This window comes from Patiria miniata, unplaced genomic scaffold, assembly GCF_015706575.1.
Source record: "Patiria miniata isolate m_02_andy unplaced genomic scaffold, ASM1570657v1 HiC_scaffold_20, whole genome shotgun sequence".
Classification (NCBI taxonomy): Eukaryota; Metazoa; Echinodermata; class Asteroidea; order Valvatida; family Asterinidae; genus Patiria; species Patiria miniata.
The window spans coordinates 33,700,978-33,723,165 of record NW_024037059.1 but is presented as its reverse complement, the minus strand read 5'-3'; the positions used below and the strand labels follow the sequence as shown (position 1 = coordinate 33,723,165).

The 22,188-nt window shown below is 42.6% G+C and overlaps 1 protein-coding gene across 1 annotated transcript; it reads left to right on the top strand.

Annotated features, from left to right (window-relative positions):
- The first annotated feature begins 1,071 nt into the window (after window positions 1–1,071).
- On the top strand, window positions 1,072–21,893 carry LOC119728763. The gene is made up of 7 exons (XM_038201142.1): window positions 1,072–1,255; window positions 11,907–12,012; window positions 14,346–14,505; window positions 18,217–18,301; window positions 18,693–18,923; window positions 19,475–19,574; window positions 20,122–21,893. The coding sequence occupies exons 1-7, from the start codon at window positions 1,087–1,089 to the stop codon at window positions 20,987–20,989; spliced, it is 1,719 nt and encodes a 572-aa protein (XP_038057070.1). The 5' UTR covers window positions 1,072–1,086; the 3' UTR covers window positions 20,990–21,893.
- Window positions 21,894–22,188: the final 295 nt, after the last annotated feature.

The following is a 22,188-nucleotide window of genomic DNA, read 5'->3' as shown; positions in this document are numbered from 1 at the left end:
GATTTCTTGAGGAGACAGGAAACAAGCTTTGGTTTGCGTCAATTATCGCGCGCTCAGCTTTCGACGGGTACCCGTCTCTATTTTGTGTCGCGCCACCAGCCTATTGGCCCGGCCCAGCCTCGTTCAACAACAACTACTATATACAGAGACAAAATACTCGAGTTACCCAGAGTGTTCCCTCGTGGCTCACCAAACGTCCTCTGCAATTATACACCTCGCCGTTTTCAAGTGCCGCCCAAAAATAACATTTTCAGAGATTTGATGGCCGTAATCGTCTTCAGCAGAAACCGTGTTGGGTTTTCAAACTGAACAATGGCCGCGCACTTAAATAGCTGTAATCGTGCATGGCTGGTAAAACTCAAGTGCGTTTTCTTGGGTCCGGTTGCGGTCACCGATAGGTTCTGTTGACGTGGCTGATTCGGACAAGTGGATACGCCGAGTATTTTGATAGCGCGACTTCGCGACATCCGTGATTTTTATCCTTGATCGGGAACTTTCTCGTTGATACCTTTTGTGGTGGTAGGAGCCTCTTAAATTGCCATTGACGCCTGTTTGTTATATGTTCTAGGGCACTTGACTCCAGACATAGTATGATAAAGTTGCATGCATTTCTGGCCGTGTCGCATATAGCTGAAGATCATGACACTAATGTGTGTTTAGTGTCTGTTAGGTGTTTCTTTCACAAAAGACGATTCAAGTGAATCCATGAGTCATCTCTGAAATGAAAGCAATTTCATTGATTGATTTTTGATACTCACGTGCTGTAAGCGTTAATGTATAGCTTTTTAATGTCTAGCGACTGGTCATAAATTTTGTAATGAAATAATATGCTGCAGGCTCGAGAAGACAGACAATGATGGAGACACAACCTTTTATAAGATTGAAATTTGTGTTTCATTAAGTTCTTGTGGATAGCTTTCATAGCATATCATATCTCAATATATAATATTTTGTTTGTGTTCCAATGCTTTGATAGATTCTTATTACCGTACCCAACATTTGTTAAACAAAATGATCTAGTTTTTCGTTGCTAATTCCCTGATGCTAATTCGGTGGCTTATCACTGTTATCAAGGAGGTATAATCTATGTTTTCTGTCATTTTCGCAGTTGTTATCAACTGTGACTTTCAGAATGAACAAGCCTGTGGCTACACGCAGTCACCTAACAACGAATTCAACTGGATACGCGGAAAAGGACACTCCCCTAGCTGGTACTCCGGCCCCTTGGCTGATCACACCTATAACAACTCATCAGGTAAGATTACTAAACGGGTACCTCGGCCATGGTTACACCATGCATGATTGGCACCGTGATGCTCATTTTACAAAAAATCAAGGACTATACCGAAATAACACACTCTAACACATTATGGACTCATATTACATGTGGTATTATTTGATGTTCAGCGACAAATGCTCTAAATATTGAGCCCCTGTCTCCCACTTGATCGTAGATCTAACATTATGAAACTGGAGCCTGTGTAGTCAAAGCCGCTAACGAAGACGAGATTTGGAAATGCTATCCTACCCTGTATCCTTATAATACTCTCCAACTGTCGTGAATACGAAACACTTCGGTTTGAGTGTTTGCAGGTTCCACGAACCTGGACGGGATAAAGGACTCTCGGTGGCAGCAAACACAACCAACCCCTCCTTTGTTTTACGTTGCTTCAACGTACGTGCATATCTGCCATTGATCGTAGAACATGGATGGCACACATTGCAGTTTAAAGCTTCTCGGTACTCTCCCATTAGAAGATACTGCACCTGCCTTACCCACTTTTTCGCTCACAAATTCTACCTCTACAGCGTGTCCCCAAAAAAATGTCCCTCTCATAGACCACAGAATAATTACCAAAATCAAGTTTTATACTCAATTTAAGTTTACATATTTAGAAAGCCCACTTAATTGTGTAGTTCCTGTGAAAATTTCAAAGGTCTCGCTTCATTGGTTTTTAAATACACAGGCTTTTATGTAACAGCAGTGCTTTCCGGCCCATTCCAAGTTTGATAAAAAGAAATGCACACTACAGACATACCATACCTTATTCCATGCTTCACTATTATTTCAACAACTGTGTTCTTGTTTTTGTTATTAAGTAACTAAAGTCAAGTTCATTTACTTTTTTTAAATGAAAACTAATCAAAGTTCAGTTCCACTGGTCGTGTGTGCTTTCACAGGGTGTGTTCCACTTATGGTTTGTTCTTCAATGTCCAGCTTGTAAACCTTTATTGTCCTCCTGCACATCCTTCCACCTGCAAACTTGGAATGGGCTGAAAAGCACTGCTGTTACATAATAGACTGTGTATTCAAAACCAATGAAGCGAGACCAATGAAATTTTCACAGAAGATACAAAATTAAATGGGCTTTCTTAATCTGAACACTAAATTGAGAATAATACTTGATTTTGGAATTAATTTAGCAGTCTATCAGAGGGACTTTTTTTGGGACACGCTGTATACGGTACATGTATTCGTTGGCAGGTGTAATGTATTATTATATATTGGCATACATGCTGCTTTCACAGTTAGTTGGTCGGTCATACTTTTGTCAGAATGCGGAGGCCCTGCTTGGAAACTACATGATAACAGCCGTTATTTCATTTGTACAATGATGTGGTGCTGTTTTAACACCTAATACTCTGTGCCCCGTCTAAAAACACCCCCATGATGTTGAGAATTAGTGGAAGCAGCGATGCAATCTGCTATCGAACTATCCGTAGACCGTAATTGCGGTGTTTGTTATATTGAAGTGGAACGCGGCAGTTTTCCAGATTTCAACAAAATGCCAGTTGTAGCCTAAACAGGTACCGACAATTCCGAAGCAGAATATTTGATTGTAATTCCATTTCGACACATAGATTTATTGATACCGCAGAGTCTTTGATTGACGTGATTCGTCAGATTTATCTCTCGAAGTTAGAAAAATTAATTGGATTGCCAGTTGAAAATATTCATTCCGCGACTGCAATCTTGGGGGGGGGGGAGAATGGGGGAATATGAGAAAACAATTATGGATGAAAGATGAAGTTTGTGTGAGCTAACCGATCCGCTCATGGGAGCATGCCATTCGCGCGGGGATCTGAACATTTATCGCTAAAATTGAATCGCGGCAAAATCAAAGTGTTGTCTGCAGTGAGGCATCTTAAAGGGTGAAAAAGCTATAGCGGGCCAATTAGGAAGAAAAGAAATGATTTTTTTTCGTTGGGCCGAAAGCCGAGAGAGAAGAGATATTGACGCTTGTTATTCACAAGCTACCACACCCTCCTGGGAAATGAGCTTTACCTGAAAAGACATGCATTGAATGACGTCAGCTGTGGGGATTATCCAACATCTGGGGAAATGTAGTGGGAAATATGGTTTGGATGAGAAGGTTTAGGGATGTGCAGAAATACAAGACCTCCGAACTTGTCAGTAAGAAAATCTTTCTCAGAGGAAATGGGAATGTAGCTTGAAATTGAAGAATTGGTGAGTTAAAAAACATGTTCTGCAGAATTTACGTTGCAATTTGTTTGCCTGATTCAGCCATAGAGCAAGGAACAGATTCAGCCAATAGGCCATTTATATTGCTGACATGTGCGCGGTACCAACACCATCTAGGGTTTAATTCGGAATAATTATAGTAAGTTGGCATATTATTTAGTAACCTGTACGTACACTAAGATTGTACAAAATGTAACACTGTATTAAAGCGAATAATTAAGTTATGGACTTCAAATAACAGATTGTTGGTATACTTTTCTTGCATATTGTGTATAGGGCTGTATTAGAACTCCTTCCAAAAAGAAAAGCTAGGAAAAGTACGAGTTAAATTTTCATTATAAAAAGCTTGTAAATTAGCAGGTCGTCAGCTTGAACGGACACAGGAACGATTTCATAAAGACCTCCCCAAGGAATCGACATTTGGGCGTATATCAAAAACAAAATTGGCAATTTGTTAATTACAATATAACCTGACTGAGTGACGTCATGGAATTGGATTTTGCTAGAACCCATCTTACCCCCAATTAGTGTTCTATGGTACAACCATAGAATTAGAATATAGACCTAAATTGTATTCATGAATTGCAAACACTGGAGTAACAAGGGTATTTTCTTTGTGTGTGATCTTCCAGATGAAAGGGGAGACCTTCTTATACCTTAGTTAATTTTATGGCTAAATTTAATATTAAGACTAATTTTCTTGAATATGGAGGGATAATTAAGGCCAAAAAAACCTCTTTTAGTACTATGTTGATGGGTACCAGGAGGGCAAATATCTGCTCCCCTTTCATTCCATTCAATTTTAGGCTACTCTTGGAGGACAAAAAAGGCTCCAACCGCATTTGCAACTGTCTAACATCTGCAAGAAAAGTAGTTTATAAATTTATTGCAAAGTGGGAAACAAAACTGAACGTTAGAATTCTAAGTAGATGGTACTTTGTAATATTGCATTCAGCGTTACAAACGACACTAAAGTACGGGTGGTTCCAATATAGATTAGTCCACAGAATTCTTGGCGTTAACTCCTTCTTAGCAAAAATTGGTAAACAAGATAATGCTCTGTGTACTTTCTGTAAGTTAGAGAGTGAAACGCTTGTTCGTCTATTTTGTAGGTGTAAGATTTCATCTATGTTTTGGACCCAAGTTAATGATTGGTTCAAGAAGACTCTTAATTTAAATATACGTTTAGACAACGAGGCTATCCTCTTCGGTATACTAAAAAAATCGTGAAGCGCTCTTAACCCGATCCTTATTTTGTGTCGTTTTTACATTTATAAGATGAAGATGAACGATAGCAGACCATCCCTTGCACTATTGAAACTAGATTTAAAACGTTATTTTACTTTGGAAAATTACATTTCAATTACAAATGGATCTACTGTCAAACTTCATACGAAACGGGACTCCTTTGAAGTACTGTGTCAAAGTTAACTCTGTATTTCTAAAAGTGTTATATAGGTCAAGTTATTTGTTATATTGCCATGGTTTCTTAAGTAGTTGTGTATTTCAATTGAGAAGTTGCTTTCAGATTGAATAATTTTTTTTCCTCTGGGGGAAAAAAGCATCTTACCGGAAAATCATTCAGTAGAAACAGCCCGCAATTCAACTGAGGGAAAAATACTGGGTTCATTAACTTTGATAGGGAAATGTCACTGCCACATTGAGAACGAATCAGTCATGCTTTGGCGAGTGGAGTTCAGTTTACGTGAAAAGTAACATGTGAGTTACCTTTGTGCTTGCTTGTCTGTCGTGCATGATGTGCTCTATTCCGAAAATGCAGTGATTGGAAGAGAATTGAGGAACCTTGATCAGCATCGAGACATTACAGAAATACTGTCAGAAATAGTAATACTGCATACGTATATTTTTGTGACGCGAGCCACTCATATAGGGTTAAAGAACATAATGTACGTGCAAACTACTCAAATTTGGTTACGAAAAAAAGGGAATTGCTGTATCAGCATCTTTACATTTTGATGGGAACAAAAATATGAGTTTTGGGCTGCATAATGAAATGACAAGTTATCCGAGACGATCTCTTCGGCGATCGTTCACACTGCGAAGTAAAAAAAAAATTACCCGTAGGATTATACAGCTGGTTTTAGAAGGATTGTCATCAGCTCTACAGCCGGCCGCGGTTTCTTGAATTTTGGAGTTCGATTGAAAGTCTAGCCGGTCCGGTGGTAAGGCAAGACGAAAGGCCGGTGGCGGCACAACATCGACCGCCGAGTTGGGAAACTTTCCGCGCGCGTGAAGTGGGCCAGTGCGGATCCGAAATCGGCCCCCGGGCAAAATTCTTTTCTTGAAGTTCTTTGCCGCGCCTTTTCCCTTTTCATTTCATTATTCTTTTTCTTTATATTTTTCTTTGGCCTGCTAGTCAAATGTAGCCCCGCATCAGCTTTTCATTTTGGCGTCTCGCTGTGTTCAATGATGTGATGGAATGCTCGGAACTAATTAACAAAATTCGGGGTTGTTTTCATGGCGCGAGACAGGAAATTAACTTTTCTTAGGAAAAAATCGTCTTACCGTGTCATTTTTCAGAATGGATAATTACGCTGTCGGGGAAAAAGTTACAATGAATAGCATATGTCAAAAATCTTTTAATATAGTTAATAATGCTTGGCTAAAGGGGATGATATCGCCATGCAGTTCGCAAGATCCCGTCAAATGAAGAGTTTTACCGTCTAAAGTGTCTTTTTTGTTGCGGTCTTGTCAAATATTTTTAAAATGAAACATAAGACAACGCAGTGGTACTTTTGAATTGGGCATCATGCCTAATTTTGATTTTGGAAAAGGAGATTCGTACCTCCTTGTTCAACCTAAAAAATCTCGAACAACCCGCAGACCCTTGTGCACTTTTGCAAAATCCTGAATAGTCACGCATGAACTTTCAAAAAAACAAAATTCGTCGTCCCCAAGAACGGACTTAAACTGTGCACCGTGTCCTGATTTCATTTTGGCGAGGGCGACTCTTAATAACTCGAAAAATTACCTAAAACATCTTAAAATCACACAAAACCTCACAAATACACACTTAATCCCGTTTAGCCTTGCATTGTCATAACTACTGGAATCCGTCGTGCTCATGATTTTGCATTGTACCTCACTTGTATTTGTTTTAAGGAGACCCTCATCCCTCGTAAAACCTCAACAAACCCAATGCAACTTCGCTACAAATCGTACAGCTAGGCATTAATTGTCAAACAAACAAGCGGATTACAGTGGATTTGTTTCCAACACGGACTGACGAAAATGGTACATGCATGCGAAGCGTTGCGGGGAAACTGAGCTCTGAGCCGTGCCACACCCCGAGATTCCCTGAGACATTCCGATATATCAGGAGCCGTAACATGAAGCCCTTATTGACTAAGCATAGCAACGGGCTAATTGATGGAGAGTGTGGCCGCACCGACCTGCACAGAGTGCGTACATAATTCAAGAGATGTCATTTAAGTTGCCTCTGCGGTGAAGAGATTAGCCCCAGGCTTGGTAAGAGAAAAAACCCTTAAGCCGATTCCAAATCCTCGCGAATTAACGCGTAGCAGCCGCACACCCAAATCAATCCGTGCTGGAGGGTCCGATCGATGGCGGTTTGAGGGGAGTAAGAAGGAAGGATAACCCGGTACAACACTATGAATTAAACTTGGCCCCCAGTCATATCTTCGGATGGAGAAGCGGGAAGGGGCACAGATTTTTTTTTTCTTTTTGGTTTTTCATCCGTAAACTACCCGTTGGGTAGAGCCCTCATTAAGGCCGCAGCTAGCGCGCTGGTATGGCTGCTGCGATACCACAGGCGTGGTACGAGGAACCCCATTTGCCTTAATTTGCATAGCAGAGTGTCCCCTCGATGTCGGGAAGACGTGATGAGAATGTACGCGCCAATACAATGAATTTTCATAGGAATTTTTTAATCATTCCCTATTTTTTTTTCTGGTGACGAAGACCAACAGAGGATCGACGGACGCGGGCTGTGAAAACACCCGGAAAAGTTTGAATTGGAAATTATGAAGATAATTGGATGTTGGTAGTGGATCGGGCTACACAATGGAGTGACAGGACAAAGATAGATTAAGGGATGGGAACAACCGCACTTTGATTGTTGGCAGGCATCTGCCTGCATTTCGTTCCTTGTCTGCTAGAGCCGACGAAGAAAGCTAACAAAGAATTCAATTATAGTTTAGTCATCTCGGTATTACTCGGGGCTTCTGCACTTCATACCGTGGCTCAAATGTATACAACAAACTATAAATTTAATGTACAGTTTCCTTCACCTTGTACTAACGAAATTCGTTTGTAAGTCAAACTCCAGGAGCCAATTTTCAGTGGCTTGAAAAGGGGATAACTCTCTAGGCTGTCAATTATATGCGGCTTTAAAATGAACCTTAAGTTCCGATTCTGTTTGGATCAATTATCGTGGTTCATCTTTAAGTTAGTAGAAAAACTTTCGCGCTTGTTGACGTTAAGATGAGGAAATTATCCCATCTGGTGTCACCGTCATGTGCGTCAGATCTACCGAAGATATTCAACCTCTTGGTGGCAGCAGACATCTTGTACTTTACCCGTTAATGGCGTTCTCTGCCATTGCAGTGCATATATAGCAAGACGCAATGGATATGTAAGACGGCACCTGAAGGATGTTATTGGTTCCACGTAGCAGTTTGAAAGTATTCCGTACACGTTTTAATTACAAACTCAAGTAAGCCGATTATTTTGTACAATCAAGATATTTGGTATCCCTTATGGCTCATTTTTGTAATATACCTTAACGTATAGGCCTACCTGTGTATACATGAGTATTGAATAAACATTTTTTTGTATCAACTCTTACGGAGTTTTCTGGAAAGATTTATCCACTTAGCTGCTGAAATTGGGGCATTGGGAAATATAAAAATTGATGAGCTGCCAAATCACACTTCAGGGCAGAGCAAATCTTGGCGCAGTAGGATTAAGGGCGGATTGACTTTCCGGTGAAATAAATAATGCAAGGAACATTCAATTAATTAACTGGGCCAAGCAAACTAATTTTGTTTTTTTTAAAGGAACTAAAACGAATCGCACCTCGGGTCACAGGAATCACAACTTATATCCGCTATAGCTACAAATAATCACGCCTCTCGCAAGCTGGTTCGTTGTTATTATTACACCCGGGAGGCTATTTTGAATTCCAGAAAGATGGTGTTTTCCATTCAGGCTGAGCGCCCTCTATCGATGGTGCTCAGCCTAGAGAAACAGTAGGTTAGACTGTTTCCCAGCCCCCCTAAATATATGGGGACCGGTAACTAGCTCGCATTTAAAGCCTTTGATTGGATCATCTGTGCGCGCGCGCAGCAAGACTGTTTATTTTTGAATCGATGTTCAATTGTGCATGGACGCCGGTCATTCAACACACGATTATCAAGAAACTCACACTCATCTTAGCACAAAAAGTACACAAAATCACCAGTGTCTCCATGAAAGCAATTCTTAAGCATTTCAACTGCATATGTTGTAAATATTGAACAGCAATATTTCTCTCTTTACTGATATTTGCCAGAGATACCTTCAAATTCAGCAGAAATCGGAGGCTCATTCCCTCCAAAATTGCAAATTAGTGGCCAGGCTATTGCATTTGCAATAGGCTGGTTGCAGGCAAACTTTACCATTGTGATTTTGAATTAAATTTAAAGAAGCGGGATTCAGACCTATTGACGTCATGCATATAATTTGCAGACATAACACGTATTTCCGTGTAATGTATGGAAGATTCACCACTGGTTACCGGACCCTATATTCCAAGTCCGAAGGACAATAGGGTCAGAGAACCGGAATAACAGGTGGTACTTCGGTACGCTCACGTAGAGGTCGAGCTATTGGTGATGTGATTTTCAGCACACACCCGTTTTTCTATTCGAGTACACGGCTGATTGGCAATATGCTAACATGATCAGTTAAGTGTCTCGAATGCGGTACATGCAAACTTGAAAGGTTTTTGCTTTCACAGGTTAAGTTCCTAAGTTGATACTGTTCGGTTTATTTATAGAACCCATGTGAATCTGCGGCCCTAGTGCTGATCACACTGTCCTGGCCCCACCAAAGTGGAGTTTGCCTCCGAATTACAACCTCAATCTCGCCGGGAAATAACAATCTCACGATTTTTGCCGAGGGGGCGAAGCGCGCCAGCTTGACAGGCCTGAGCGGACGACATCTTAATAGGGCTCGCCTGTGTTGACAGCACGCGTGATGCTGCGCTTTGAGGTCTAATCCGACCGTAGCATCACAACAAGTTTAACCTTTTCGCAGAAGAGGGGCCCCTCACCACACTGCAAAAGGGGTTTTGCTTAATACGGTCAAACTTAGCATTTTGGGCCAGACTTGATAATGAGGTTCAATGGAGTCAACTTTGCAATGCGGTCACTAGTTTTTGACATTCTTATATGGCGGTTATTGTACACTAGTGGCCATATCTATAGGGGTCTACCTGATGTTTCCCAATACCGATGTTCCCTTAAATGCTTACGGTTAGGGTTAGGGTTAGGGTTAGGGTAATGAATTCGGGGAAGATCGGTATTGGGGAACATATGTATTGGGGAACATAGCTATGCACCCATCTATAGTATCTATAGACGTAGCACATCAGCACTTAAAACAACCTTACGTGAAACCAAACTCCTTCACATCTCATAGAAACGGGTTTTTTTTTCTTTAATGCCTGTGACTTTCCAAGCGGTCAACGTGGCAATCCTCTCCTGAGTGTGTTTGATTCTAAGCAAATTGCAAATCTTGTACTAGCTGTGGGAGACTATTTTTAATGGTGAGGAATGACTTGGATAGCAACAGAAACAGGAACTGAAACGCAGCCCCATACGGACTGTGCTATAGTGCAGCGCCTGCTGCCGCAGGCGTGGCGAACAAGAAAAAAAGTTGACGGTGATTCTCGTCGCCAAATCCTTCAGTATAATTCTCTTAAATGTATCGGCTGTGGGGCAGACCCGGGTTTTTATTCGCGGTAAAGTGAGTTATTAAATCTTGTTGTTCCTCCGTCGTGACGCCAGTTTTTGCTGTGGGACAGGGAAAGATCACTTTTCTTTAGGAAATCTGGAGCACTTAAAGACGGGCACGTAGCATGGGCATCCTGCTTATATACATGCGTCAGCTGAGGGGAAAAAATCGTTAAAGGGCAGTTGCCGCAGCATAGAAATTAGCTTATAGTACTGTCGCTTTAATAAACGAAGTCATGCACCAAGTGTGTTGTTTTACGAGCAGCGTTTCATTAAATTGTCAGTATTTCGTGTAGCTCGACAGGTCTTGAAATTTGTTCTAGCAGGTGCGAGTCAATTTTCCCTAGGAAGAGAGCACTTCCACTGAGTAGGAATAAACATTGGGAACACATCAAAAGATTTAAAGCTCGATTTAAAAGACAGCACCTATAACCTTTAGAAAAAAATCGCGCCGGTGAAAATCGGTACAGGAGAGTACTATACTCGTAGTAACAAGCATTTATACGCCTGTTATAAACTGTGTGTTTAACAAATTGCAAGCATTTGTACGAAATAAAAAGCTCTATGAATTTGGCACGAACGGTCAAAAAGAGAGGTATCGAATACACATGGACGCCATTGCTGCCGGGCCATACGTAAACGCTATGCGTTCGTAAACCCTATGCGTTCGTAAACGCTGTGCGTTCGTAAATATATATATGCTTGTTACTACACAGTACTATTTTTCTACGTCCATAAAATTGTAGATTTGAAACCTGACAATGTATGTGAAATGAGGAAAGGCAGAGCAACTACAGCTTGTGTAATCGTATTGGTTGCTATTCGCCGTTACGTCACTGCTGATTTGCCATATTCTCGACTGCGCGTGCACGCGAGACGTAGTGCCTGTTTCCTAAAAATCTATGGATTATTGCGCGCGTGTTAATATTTGTAATTAGGCTATAAGGACAGCGACTGTTCTCATAATCTATATCAAATTAGTCGAGAGATTTTAAGGCTTGGTTAGCACATTAGAACAAGGGCGGATCCAGAACACAATTTTTGGGGGTCGGCCAAAAAAAATTGGTCCCCCAAAAAGTGGGTCCAAAAAATTACGGCGTACGGTTCGGGGCCCGCTTAAGGGCCCCGAAAATGTTTTGGATTCTAGATGCTGTGTGGTGCGATCTGAGGCAATTTCTGACCACTTTGACATTTTTTTTAAGGAAAAGATGGTGTATGCAGTGCCTGCCTTTATTGCGGTGTCACTTCGACAAAAAAGGTTCTTGGGGGGGGGTGGGAATGGCCCCCTTTGCCTCCCCCGGATCCGCCCTTGTATTAGAAAAAGAAAAAGAGTAACAGAAAAAAAAGCTGATCAGAGAAACGCACATCATGTTGCGAACTCAAAAACAGCTCAACCGTTACACTTAAGTTTAAAATGTCACTTTCTCGTTCTCCCTCTCCTACAGGGTACTACATGTATGCTCCGTCGTCTTACAACGATACTCAGCGAGGGCAGGTCGCTCGCTTCTCCTTCCCAGCCTATCAGCTCCGGGAGGGTCATGGAAGGCTAAGGTAACCTCTTCCTTCTATACCTATTTCCTGTAATGATATACCTCTGATGATAATACGTGTTGAGCTTGTAAAAGGAGATGCAGAATTATCCACCTATACGCAAATTCGGAGAGGCCATTTTTTTAGCAGTGCCTCATGGGGGGGGGAGTCGATGTCCGTTCGTTAGCTCGTACTAAGTGCCATATCAAAAGAGACTCGAAGCTGAAGCTGGAAACGAAGGCGAGGTTTGAAAAAAAAATCATAAAGTCGATACACGCGCAGAACCTCGATGAAGGCCTCCAAGACCATAGTGAGCTTGTGCAACGTAAGCACCTAAACCGCGAACATGAACACATCCATATTAAGTATTGCCCAGTCATAGTCATCGTTGCCCATAATCTCCAATACTGGCTTTAATATATTCGATGTTTTTTTGTTAAGACTTAATAAGAAATTGGGCATCACCTGTCGTGTGAATAATCTATTCAATGTTGTTGAGGTCACTGAACTCGCGCGTGCACGTTGTCTAACTTCCGGCAATTTTCCCCCTAACTATATATTCCGGGCAGATTTCGTGTGTGAAAGGAGCACATACCATAATACGCACGTAGTTCTGAATGATTTGACATCTCTGACGTCACGATGACGTCGGCGTCCTCTCCGTGAGAAGCGTTATGATCTGTATCGAATTTCAGTCTTTTGTTGCTTCATATGAAAAGGGAGAGAATGACAAAAGGCAGACTGATTGTCGGAGAAATGTAAACTGATTGTTGGAGAAATGCCTGGTTATAAAGGCGCTCAGGTTTGTTCACCTTGAACGATCGCTTCTAAACTTAACAGGAAATTACCAAACTTGAACCATTATATGCTCTTCGAATTTATTTACAACATTCGCGTCACTAAATCGGCGCCAATGCGTGGGAAGGCATCGTAAGAAATGGCGATGGTTTTTTTTTTTTAAGAGATTTATTAATGCACGATCTGTTTTGCCTTTAACAACTTCAAACCCGTACTGACCTTCGGCGTAGATAGCTGTCCTAATATTGAACCCTCGTTAAGTCCCCGGCGGGTCGCATAGGCTTCGATTTGAGTCCCCATAAATTGACTCCGATTTCTGTGTGTGTGTGTGTTCAGGGAAGCTAAAGAGACGTAGAATACGGCCTAAATCCAGGTTGTTTATTTCCAAACGGTGAGCTTCTATTTCTCGTGCCCGATATTCCCGGGCCGGCTCGAGTCGAACCATGTGGGGATAGAGTGGAGTGTTTGGACGGTAATAAGCCGTGCCGTTCCCCTCTGCTTGTGGCACGCCGGCCCCGACAAAAAGCGCGAATAAAGAGGCCATGACTTATTGGATTCCGACGCCGATCCATTGTCCCTAGACAACTTCCTGACAGATTCCGCGGTTTTTCCCCCGCCAAAAATTTGCAAAAGAAAAGAAATGGGGAAAATTCCCTGGCGGTTGTGTCCGACCAGACAATTTGGGGCACCGATGGAACTACAGTGTGGGGGGTTGAAAAAGGCTTCACAACATCTTTTTTCGGTGTGTGATTTAGCAAGTGACCTGGTAAAATCTGCTGGGTAGACGTCTCCTGTTTTGGCGTTTTGAGCGGTGGGGGCGCGCTTCCCATTTTCGAGGGGAGAAGGCATGCCAAGATTTTAGAATAACATGCCTATACTTAGCCATTTAATCTTTTAATTAATGTAGGCGTCCTTGACCGTTAAAAAAAAGGATATATATTGCAAAACTATGGAAATGATCAAAAGTGCATCTTTTGTGTGTCCTAAATTAATGGATTCGGAGATTTTGAATGTGTTACAAAAAATATGATGACATCATAGAAGAAAGTGAAGTCATGGGCGTCGCCAAACCAATTTTTTTTAGGGGGGGGGTGGTTACATCCAGGCCATTCGTGCTGGAGATAAGCAGGAGGCCTATTTGTATCAGCCACCCGGCCGATGGAAAATCAAAAAGTGTCGGGATATACCATCTGACTTTCTGGGGGCACTGTTCAGAGCAGACGATCTTAGGTGGCGCTATTTTTGCAACACATTTGCCTACAGACCCGATTAATGGGGGTTTCACACCCCACCTCAACACCCCTCTAGCGACGTCCTGGGTGAAGTCATCGTAGATTAGATAGATGGGATTACGTAAGACAAATATATTAAGCCCATTTATCCATGTATTTAACCATTTAGATCCATGTATCCCACACATTTGTCCTCGTTACCCTCGTTTTATCTCTTCGCAATATCCATACGTTGTACATCCTCACTGAAACCCGTGCGTTGTACCTTTTCTTTAACATCCCCCTTTATTACCCGTACGTTGTACATGTTTCGGTTACCCATAGGTTCTTCTATCACATGTGGGACGGATACGAGCCAGACAAGCTTGGCACGCTGACAGTGTACGCCTGTCACGGACTGCCATTGTGGTCGCGAGAAAGACGACAAAGGGACATGTGGCTGGGGACAGGCGTATTAAACATCTACTGCACGCAACCGTTTGAGGTAAATGAAGTAACTGTATCGGTAGTAAATAAATGTCCTTTTGGGAACCAGTAAATTGGTATCTGTGGCGGGAAGACTGATATTCTGTCATTGGAGTCAAACCACTCGATCTGCCTTGTTATGACCGACCAATCAAATTCCACCTTTTAATTAATAAGAGTTTTGCGTGTGTGCATCGTGGTCAAGTATAATCGTACAGCACAAACAAATATTGCTCACATCATTAATATTCATAGTTTATAACTTTAAACTACGATTGGACCCTTCTCGTACAAAATTGCTTATCATATTATCCCTCAGTGGTCAAGTAAAAATATTCATGAGGTTTTTATAAACTTTCTTCTTTCATTGGTACAGCGTTTGTTTTGTTGACCAATCAACGCTCTGAAATCCACGTCAGGTGTTATATTGCCACGGGTCATGTGTGTAAATCACACCCACCGGAGCACCCCTTTAATAAGAAAAGTGAAATGCACACCAATTATGAAGTAATGAATTATGCCTTTCAAGGAAACTTGAGAAGCACAACCAAGACAAAGTACGAAAAAAGAAGTTATGTAAAGGGTGCGTGTACAATTCGTAGAGTCTCACTGACTGTTCGCTGAATGGCCTAGGGACAACTTGACGGTAGTTCCCGATCGCTCAGCCCATGAGTCATCAGCACCTAACACTTAAGAAACTACTGGGTTCTCCTTGATACGAGACATGACTTGCATGCTTCACCCATGCATTTCATCTTCATCTCCCCTCCAAAATATGATATTCAGGCACCATCACTTCATCTTGTTCTCAAGGAGTTCGTATTAGTTGAGACTTGTATGAGATATTCTGCCCCTTCCTCGCGTTAAACAGTTTCGGGGGAAGTTCATCAGATTGCACTGGTGAGCTCAGCTTGCACATTGTATACACACGATGGGACATAAGTACGATTGGCTCAGTGGGGCGTTTTGGGCAATGCAAGGTATAGGACAGCTTCGGGGAACTTGGCAAAAAGACCCAATGGGTGGACTTGAGGCACTCGTCAGACTCCCCACACCTGATAGCAACGCTAGTTATTGAACCACACATGCATTTGACGTGCATCTTTTGATGAGCGGGGTCTTACGTAAATGTGAAACCAAATTGGGTTTGGTATCATGGACAATTTACACGACTAGTGACAACCCATTGGAAGGTTGTGTAATACCATTATGACATACGTTGCATAAAAATGCCATGGACCCATCAGGAATCATTGTAATAATACTGTGTTTTTATTAAAATGATATAACGTTAGACAGAAAGTCAGGTTGGTATAATTTGCGAATGACGTCTTTTTATCTTTCCCCGTTTTGAATGTATAATAGCAGTAAAAGAGCGCAAAGAGGTATTGTATGGGAATGAATAGTCAAAAAAGTGCGAAGACAAGTCGTTCGAGTGCTAAGGTTCGTCCTTAACATTCTAATCAGTACACGTGTACTACAGAACTCAGGTAGAGGCCACAAAGGATTGCATTGACGTAGCCAGCGTATTTACACGGAGATTAAGGAGCTTAGAGATTGTACCGATGGATACAAAGGGAGCAAAATCATCAAAATGTATCAGTGGCTGCGTGCAGACTGAGCCGTCTAGGAATTAAAATGTAGAACGAAAATTGATATGTTTGTTCGTCGTTATACATTTTGATTGATTTTTTCCCCTTTTTCGCAATTTCGAAATAACGATCGATGTAAAGAAATGGAAGAACGTGAAATGTAATCGAGCCATCTCCCATTGAAAGCGAAGGTTGGATTGTACCCATAAAGAGGACCCCCCCCCCCAAAAAAAAATTAGTGGGGACGCAGTAATTTTATTGTAGTGTTTTGTTTTTCTATTATTTATATTTTTTTTTGTTCCTATGGGCGAATTTAAGGATTCAATAAAGTATTTTCTTAATCAATTGTAGGAGTCTGGAATGGTCCTTTTCTTGCCCGAAAATCAGATTGTTTCTGTGCCAATGGCACCTTTGGTGTGATTAATTCACTTAGGGTTTTATCTCGACGATCGAATGTAACCCTCGTTTCACTGGTTTAAAAAAAAATTGGTATAATTGCGAGATCCTTTAAACGGATTTACGAAACCCGCGCCGAAATCGGAACATTCACCTTGGGGGCGTGTCACAGCCTCCTCCTGATTGAAAGAAAACAATCATTACCATGTTTTTAAGGGGAGGAGGGGAGAAAAATTGGCGCCCATTTTTGGAGAGATTTACCGTAGGACTAGGGGTTTATTGTTCAACGCTGCGGGCGCTTTTCACGGTGAATGAAGGCGTACGATCCATGATTATCGCGTCGTGCGATCGCAGCGTCTAGCCCACGGATATATCCCGGGCCTTACGCCTCGCCCATCTGGCGGCGATCTCACCGCCTTTCCCCTCGCCGGCTCCCTCGCTGAAACTACTCATGATTTGGACTCAAAGGGCCAATGATGAGGAAGAAGTTGATTCTTATCGCAAAGCGGAGATGGCGGTGCCTTCGTTCTAATGAAGTTTTTTTTCCACCATCCCTTGGGCGGACCACGCTCATGTTCTCCGGCAGGGTATAGAATCTTTGTGTGGACTCTATTGTTCACCTGGGCCGCTGAACAGTCTGTATTCATACGCGTTTCCGATGACCCATTTAAGATAACTTGTCAAAGACATTGAAAAGGCTGCAGTAACTGAAGTACGAACCAAGAAGAAACAATGCACAATGAATATTGCTTTCCGGAATCGTTGTTGAAAATCATCATCAGGTTACCCAGCCGATAATCCTAGCTGGGTCACAGATTGGATTGGGTCTTTCAGTCTCTATTTTTCTTTCATCCATTTTTGTTTTTAGAAATAGGATTTGCTTTCTTTGTTTTACATTGATAAGATTTACATCTTTAGAAGCTTGGCCCATAGCCAGTGGCGTCACCAGACTTTTCAGTCTGGGGGGGGGCACAGGGTGGCACCAGCATTTGATGGGGGGGGGGGGCACTTAGGTGGATACGGATCGCCGTCCTGGGGGAGGGGTCTAAGGGGAGGGGGTGCCCCCCTCCCCTTTGGAAAATTTTTGCATACGGAGGATGGGCTAGATGCAAAATGGTGCCACATTTGATGCTCATTTGAAGAAAATACGAATTACTGTGCTTCTTTGTCCTTATGAAAAACCCACTCAGATGATGGGAGTTGAATATAACAAAAAATATATATATTTTTTTACCAACCCAAATCTCAGATGGGGGGGCACTCGGGGGGGGGGGGCACTAGGTTTTCCAGGGGGGGGGGCACGTGCCCCCCCTGCCCCCCCCCCCCCCCCTTGGCGACGCCACTGCCCATAGCCACTGGGAATTTCCCGGTAAATCCGTGCGAATTTACTGAGCAGCAATGGCTTCTATACTAATTATTTCTTGTAATGAAATGAACTATTTTCCCAAAGTGCCTGTGGTACTGTATCTCGAAAGCCCAAAGAAACACTTAGAGAGAAGGCAATTAAGACATGTTCTCTTTGAGACCCAGAATGATTACCCTTGATAAATATTTTTTTGGAAATCCCTAGAAAATATTTAGGGAATGGAAACCCAAATGCTGAGTGGGATTGGAACCGGGTACAAAGAGGTGAAAGATGAGGAAAGTACAACTGCACCAACCCCGACCTTCTTTCCTCTTGTATTCCTTTTCATGGATGTCGTTGTCACCTCTTGGGGTTTTCTTTTTTGTCATTTTTCCAGCTTATTTTCGAAGCCATTCGAGGTGGATTCGACAGTGACATAGCAGTTGATGACATCAAATTTGTGGACTTGTACGAATCACCACGTGAGTGTTTGTTGCTTGGTTTTTTTTCTTTCTTTATTTTCTGCTTTTCAGTGAAAAATCGAAAGTACACTGTAAAGGGGTCACAAAACAGCAAGGTGACTACTGAAGGAGTTTTTTGTGATCTTTAATGGTTGAGAAGATATTCTTCAATTTTTTTTTATAATTCTGTGTAAATTTATAAAGATTCGACAAGCTTATATGAATACTACTAAAAAAATCTACCGAAAATGTACAATCAAATGCAGACAGATATTCAGTTGAAAATGAAAATCTATGTTTTGTTTTTTAAGTTTTGGGGCAAAATAAGAGCAACAAATCCAATTTACAATTCGAATTTTATTTAATCTGAACTGATTTTTAAAGATGCTCAACTTTCCATCCACTCAAACAGCTACAACAGCACCACCACCGACGACGCCGCGAGAGTCGCACACCACGCCCCGCAAACCCACAACTAGAAGGACGACACCGCGCACCCCTCAGCGGACTGAGCCCAAGTCTACCTCCGCCTCTACCCTAGGCCGACTTATCACAAACTCCACGCCTAATAAAGAGAGGAAGACGGACCCAGCTGTGACGCCCCCGATCACGTGGATGGCCGGCTCGCCGTCAGATCCTCCCGGTAAGTTTTTTGCAATTATTAGTTCGCATGCGATGATCCGGCTCTCTTCACTAAACTCCACGTTAGTAGACTGTACTTTGACTATTCGGGCCCAGCCTGCTGGGCTTGGTCATATCGCTGGTTACCAACAACCACACGCTTCATAAGGTACAGCAGGGAACCAGGCTGAGTGATTTCGTGTGGCTGATGGCCAGCGTTCGACCATAGACGTTCGCACTTTAGATCAATGTCATGGGTCAACCGCAAGTCAATTAACGACTACCACGGGGGAAAAAACTGCTTTTTAGCAGCACATCCTGGGGAAAAAATCCAGTTCCTTGAGAAAAGTCGACATTTGTTTATGGACCTTTCCTGCCTGTCATTCAGCAGTGCACATGGCCAATTACGTCATGACATTGGGCCGCGTATAAACGGTAGCTTGGTCTAATTTAAACAAAGCAAGGTGGACGGGGCTTATGACCCAATTCATGATCGCTCCATTTTAGACTTGGCCGAATGGTAATTCTATCTTAGTTAACGTAATTTTGGTTCTATTGCATTTTTCTTTATAGTGTGGACGGCCTTTATCCTAGCGGGAGCCGTTGGAGGCGGCTTTGTTCTCTGTTTCATGGCTTTCTTCGTCATGTTCTTCTTCTGTCGACGAAGGCGGAGGTATTTTGGATTTATTTATTTCTGAAAAAAATAATATTGAGACGTCACGAACTTAAAAAAAAAGCACAATTTCTCGTGGTATATTTGCAATACATATGTCGACGGATCTCAGTCCCATTGCTGAATATTCGTTTCTGCCATAAAGTCAGGCACCAAACTTGACTAAGCAATTTGAATCTTGTAACTGTGTGAAGTGTCATCAGTCAAAATAACAACATTAGAATAAATGACAGGACAATTTTCACTGGAAGCTTAAACGAGAACAAGAAACCCAGTGAGTCAGTCTTTTCAATTTGTTAAGAGGAAGCCCAAAAAAACGTAAATAGGAACCTGACTGGTTGCAATTGAATATATAATACATACACGACATTGACAATTTTGAGCCTGCAAACATAGGGCTGGCTGGCTCATTTGGTAGAACGCCGGTACGGTCCCAGATTCAAATCATCCTCGATTGAATTTCTTAAATGTTCAACCTTACATTGTTTTAGTCAACTCTGCCAGTGGAGACTTCAAGTTGGGTTCTTTTTAACATTCGATTGTCCAGGTCCAAGTCAAGATCAGCTGGTATATCTTATAACGTGGACAACCTGACCTATCCTAACACTGGTATAACGCCTTGCGGTCGTTGCGATGCCTACTACACTGCACTGCAGACCACACGAGGCGTTGAGCTCCACCTATACCAAGAACTGCACCAACCAGCCAAACAGATCAGCGACAGCAGCAGCAGCACTACCAACGAGGCTGTACACTCGGCTGATGGCGGATTCTACGAGTGCATTGACGAGGACCAGTTTAGCAGCGTGACCAACGACATGTCAGAGTACACAGAGGCCGAAGCTGCAGCGCGCAATCTGGCCTCTAACACGGCTACATTGCCATCCAAGCAGTCACTGTCTCTGAAGATTATAGAGCCCATACCATTCGAGACCGGCCCGGAAAGCCCCGTCAGCTACGTTATCGAGTCCGTGGACTTGCCTCGTAAAGGGAGCGATAGTGGTAGCTCCCCTTGCAAGACACCACCCGCAATACCGTTTTTAGAACCCAAGTATTTCACGCTCGAACCAGACGGAGAGTACCACGATCGCTGCTGTGACCAAGACAGAGTTTGCGTTGTGAACGGCGAGCACAAGCCCAACATCGAGTTGAGCGAAGACGAAGATATCATGTGCTTATCACCTGATGACATGGACGGCCGCCATGCGCATGCGCGACTGACTGACCCCGTCTCACCTAACCCTTCCTACTGCGAACCACCAATGAGCGACGAGGACCCCTTGACCCCTACACAGACTGGTACCCTGTCAGGCAGTCCCTATGGTGGCTACATACCTCCCATCCCTTCCATTGGACGGGGTGCTGCAGTACCAGACAGAGGAGGCAGACGAATTGAAATTATCACCGAAATCTAGATAATAAAAGACAGGACCATTTTTTATACCAGATGTAAATTTCATGTACATAATTCTTGCAAAAAAAATAATTTTTGCCAATCTATTTATAATAAGAAGGGAAAGTAGTAACGTGGGTTTACTAAACGCTTTGTTAGTTCCTGTGACCAAATTTCTTTGTGCTGCTAGAAAAGGAATAAAATGCGCTAAAGTCATGAAATGATTAGCATTCTTAAAAAAGTGGCCCTCGGGATCGTCTCAGATCACTTTAGTTCAGCCCATGATGTTTTCTAATCTGAACCTTTTAAGTCATGTGTTTGAAGTTGAAAATGGCGCCCTCTGTTGATATACATCAGTAGGCAGGAATGACTGGGCCACATTCGCTCGTCCCACCCTCTCCCGAGGGCACTGGTGGTGGCTAATCGCTTGTTCGAAAATCTGTACGGAAACGCACTGCAAACTGGTTCGCTTTCTATGGGGACGAGCGAAACTATATTAACAATGCTCATGCATCTGCAGCGTGTTCGATTACTTCCCTCGAGCTTCCCATACTTTTTGTCTTGGGTGCAGATGCACATGCGCAACCTGGAGCAATAAACGACCTCGGGTTACTCGAGGTCGAGCCATAGCGACCGGACCGCGTGAAGAGGTCATGTGGCGATTAAAGCCCCTTTGCAAATGATTCGAGCCGTCGAAAGCGAGCCACTGTACGTGCTCTTCGAAAGTGAACATACACGAAATGCCGGGTATGTTTAAAGTTAACTTAACTTTCCTCCCGTCCAGTCGTACTAGTGTGAAGTGAAGTTTAGACACTTTTGAGTCCCCCGCCGCCGGCGTAACTTTTTTTCCTAGGAGGGTTATGGGCAATGTCATGAATAATTCAGTTTTTCCTTTGAATCATTGCAAGACTTAGGTTCTCGTTCTATTTTCCCCTTAATTTAAAATTATCTCAGTGATAAATTTGGAGAAGAAAAATAGCTGATGAAAATGAGCAGCGACGACGTGGATTCGAACCAGGGATCTTTGTATCCATAGCTCATCTCGCTATCCACTAGGCTACTGTGTGGTAGCTCGACAACAACCGTTTTTTAAAATGCTTTAATGTATTGTAACTAGTTGAGTAACTAACAACAATGCTGTTGATGTCATTGTCCGTTCTCATGGATAAACATGAATTATTCATGACATTGCCCCTAACCCTCCTAGGAATAAAAATTACG

Bases quoted from the DNA above. Each gene is read 5' to 3' on its own strand.
- LOC119728763 (XM_038201142.1), top strand. From the start codon at position 1,087: ATGTTTTCTGTCATTTTCGCAGTTGTTATCAACTGTGACTTTCAGAAT. The intron at 1,256-11,906 runs GTAAGATTACTA...CCTCTCCTACAG, and splicing joins CACCTATAACAACTCATCAG to GGTACTACATGTATGCTCCG. The intron at 14,506-18,216 runs GTAAATGAAGTA...TCATTTTTCCAG, and splicing joins ACTGCACGCAACCGTTTGAG to CTTATTTTCGAAGCCATTCG.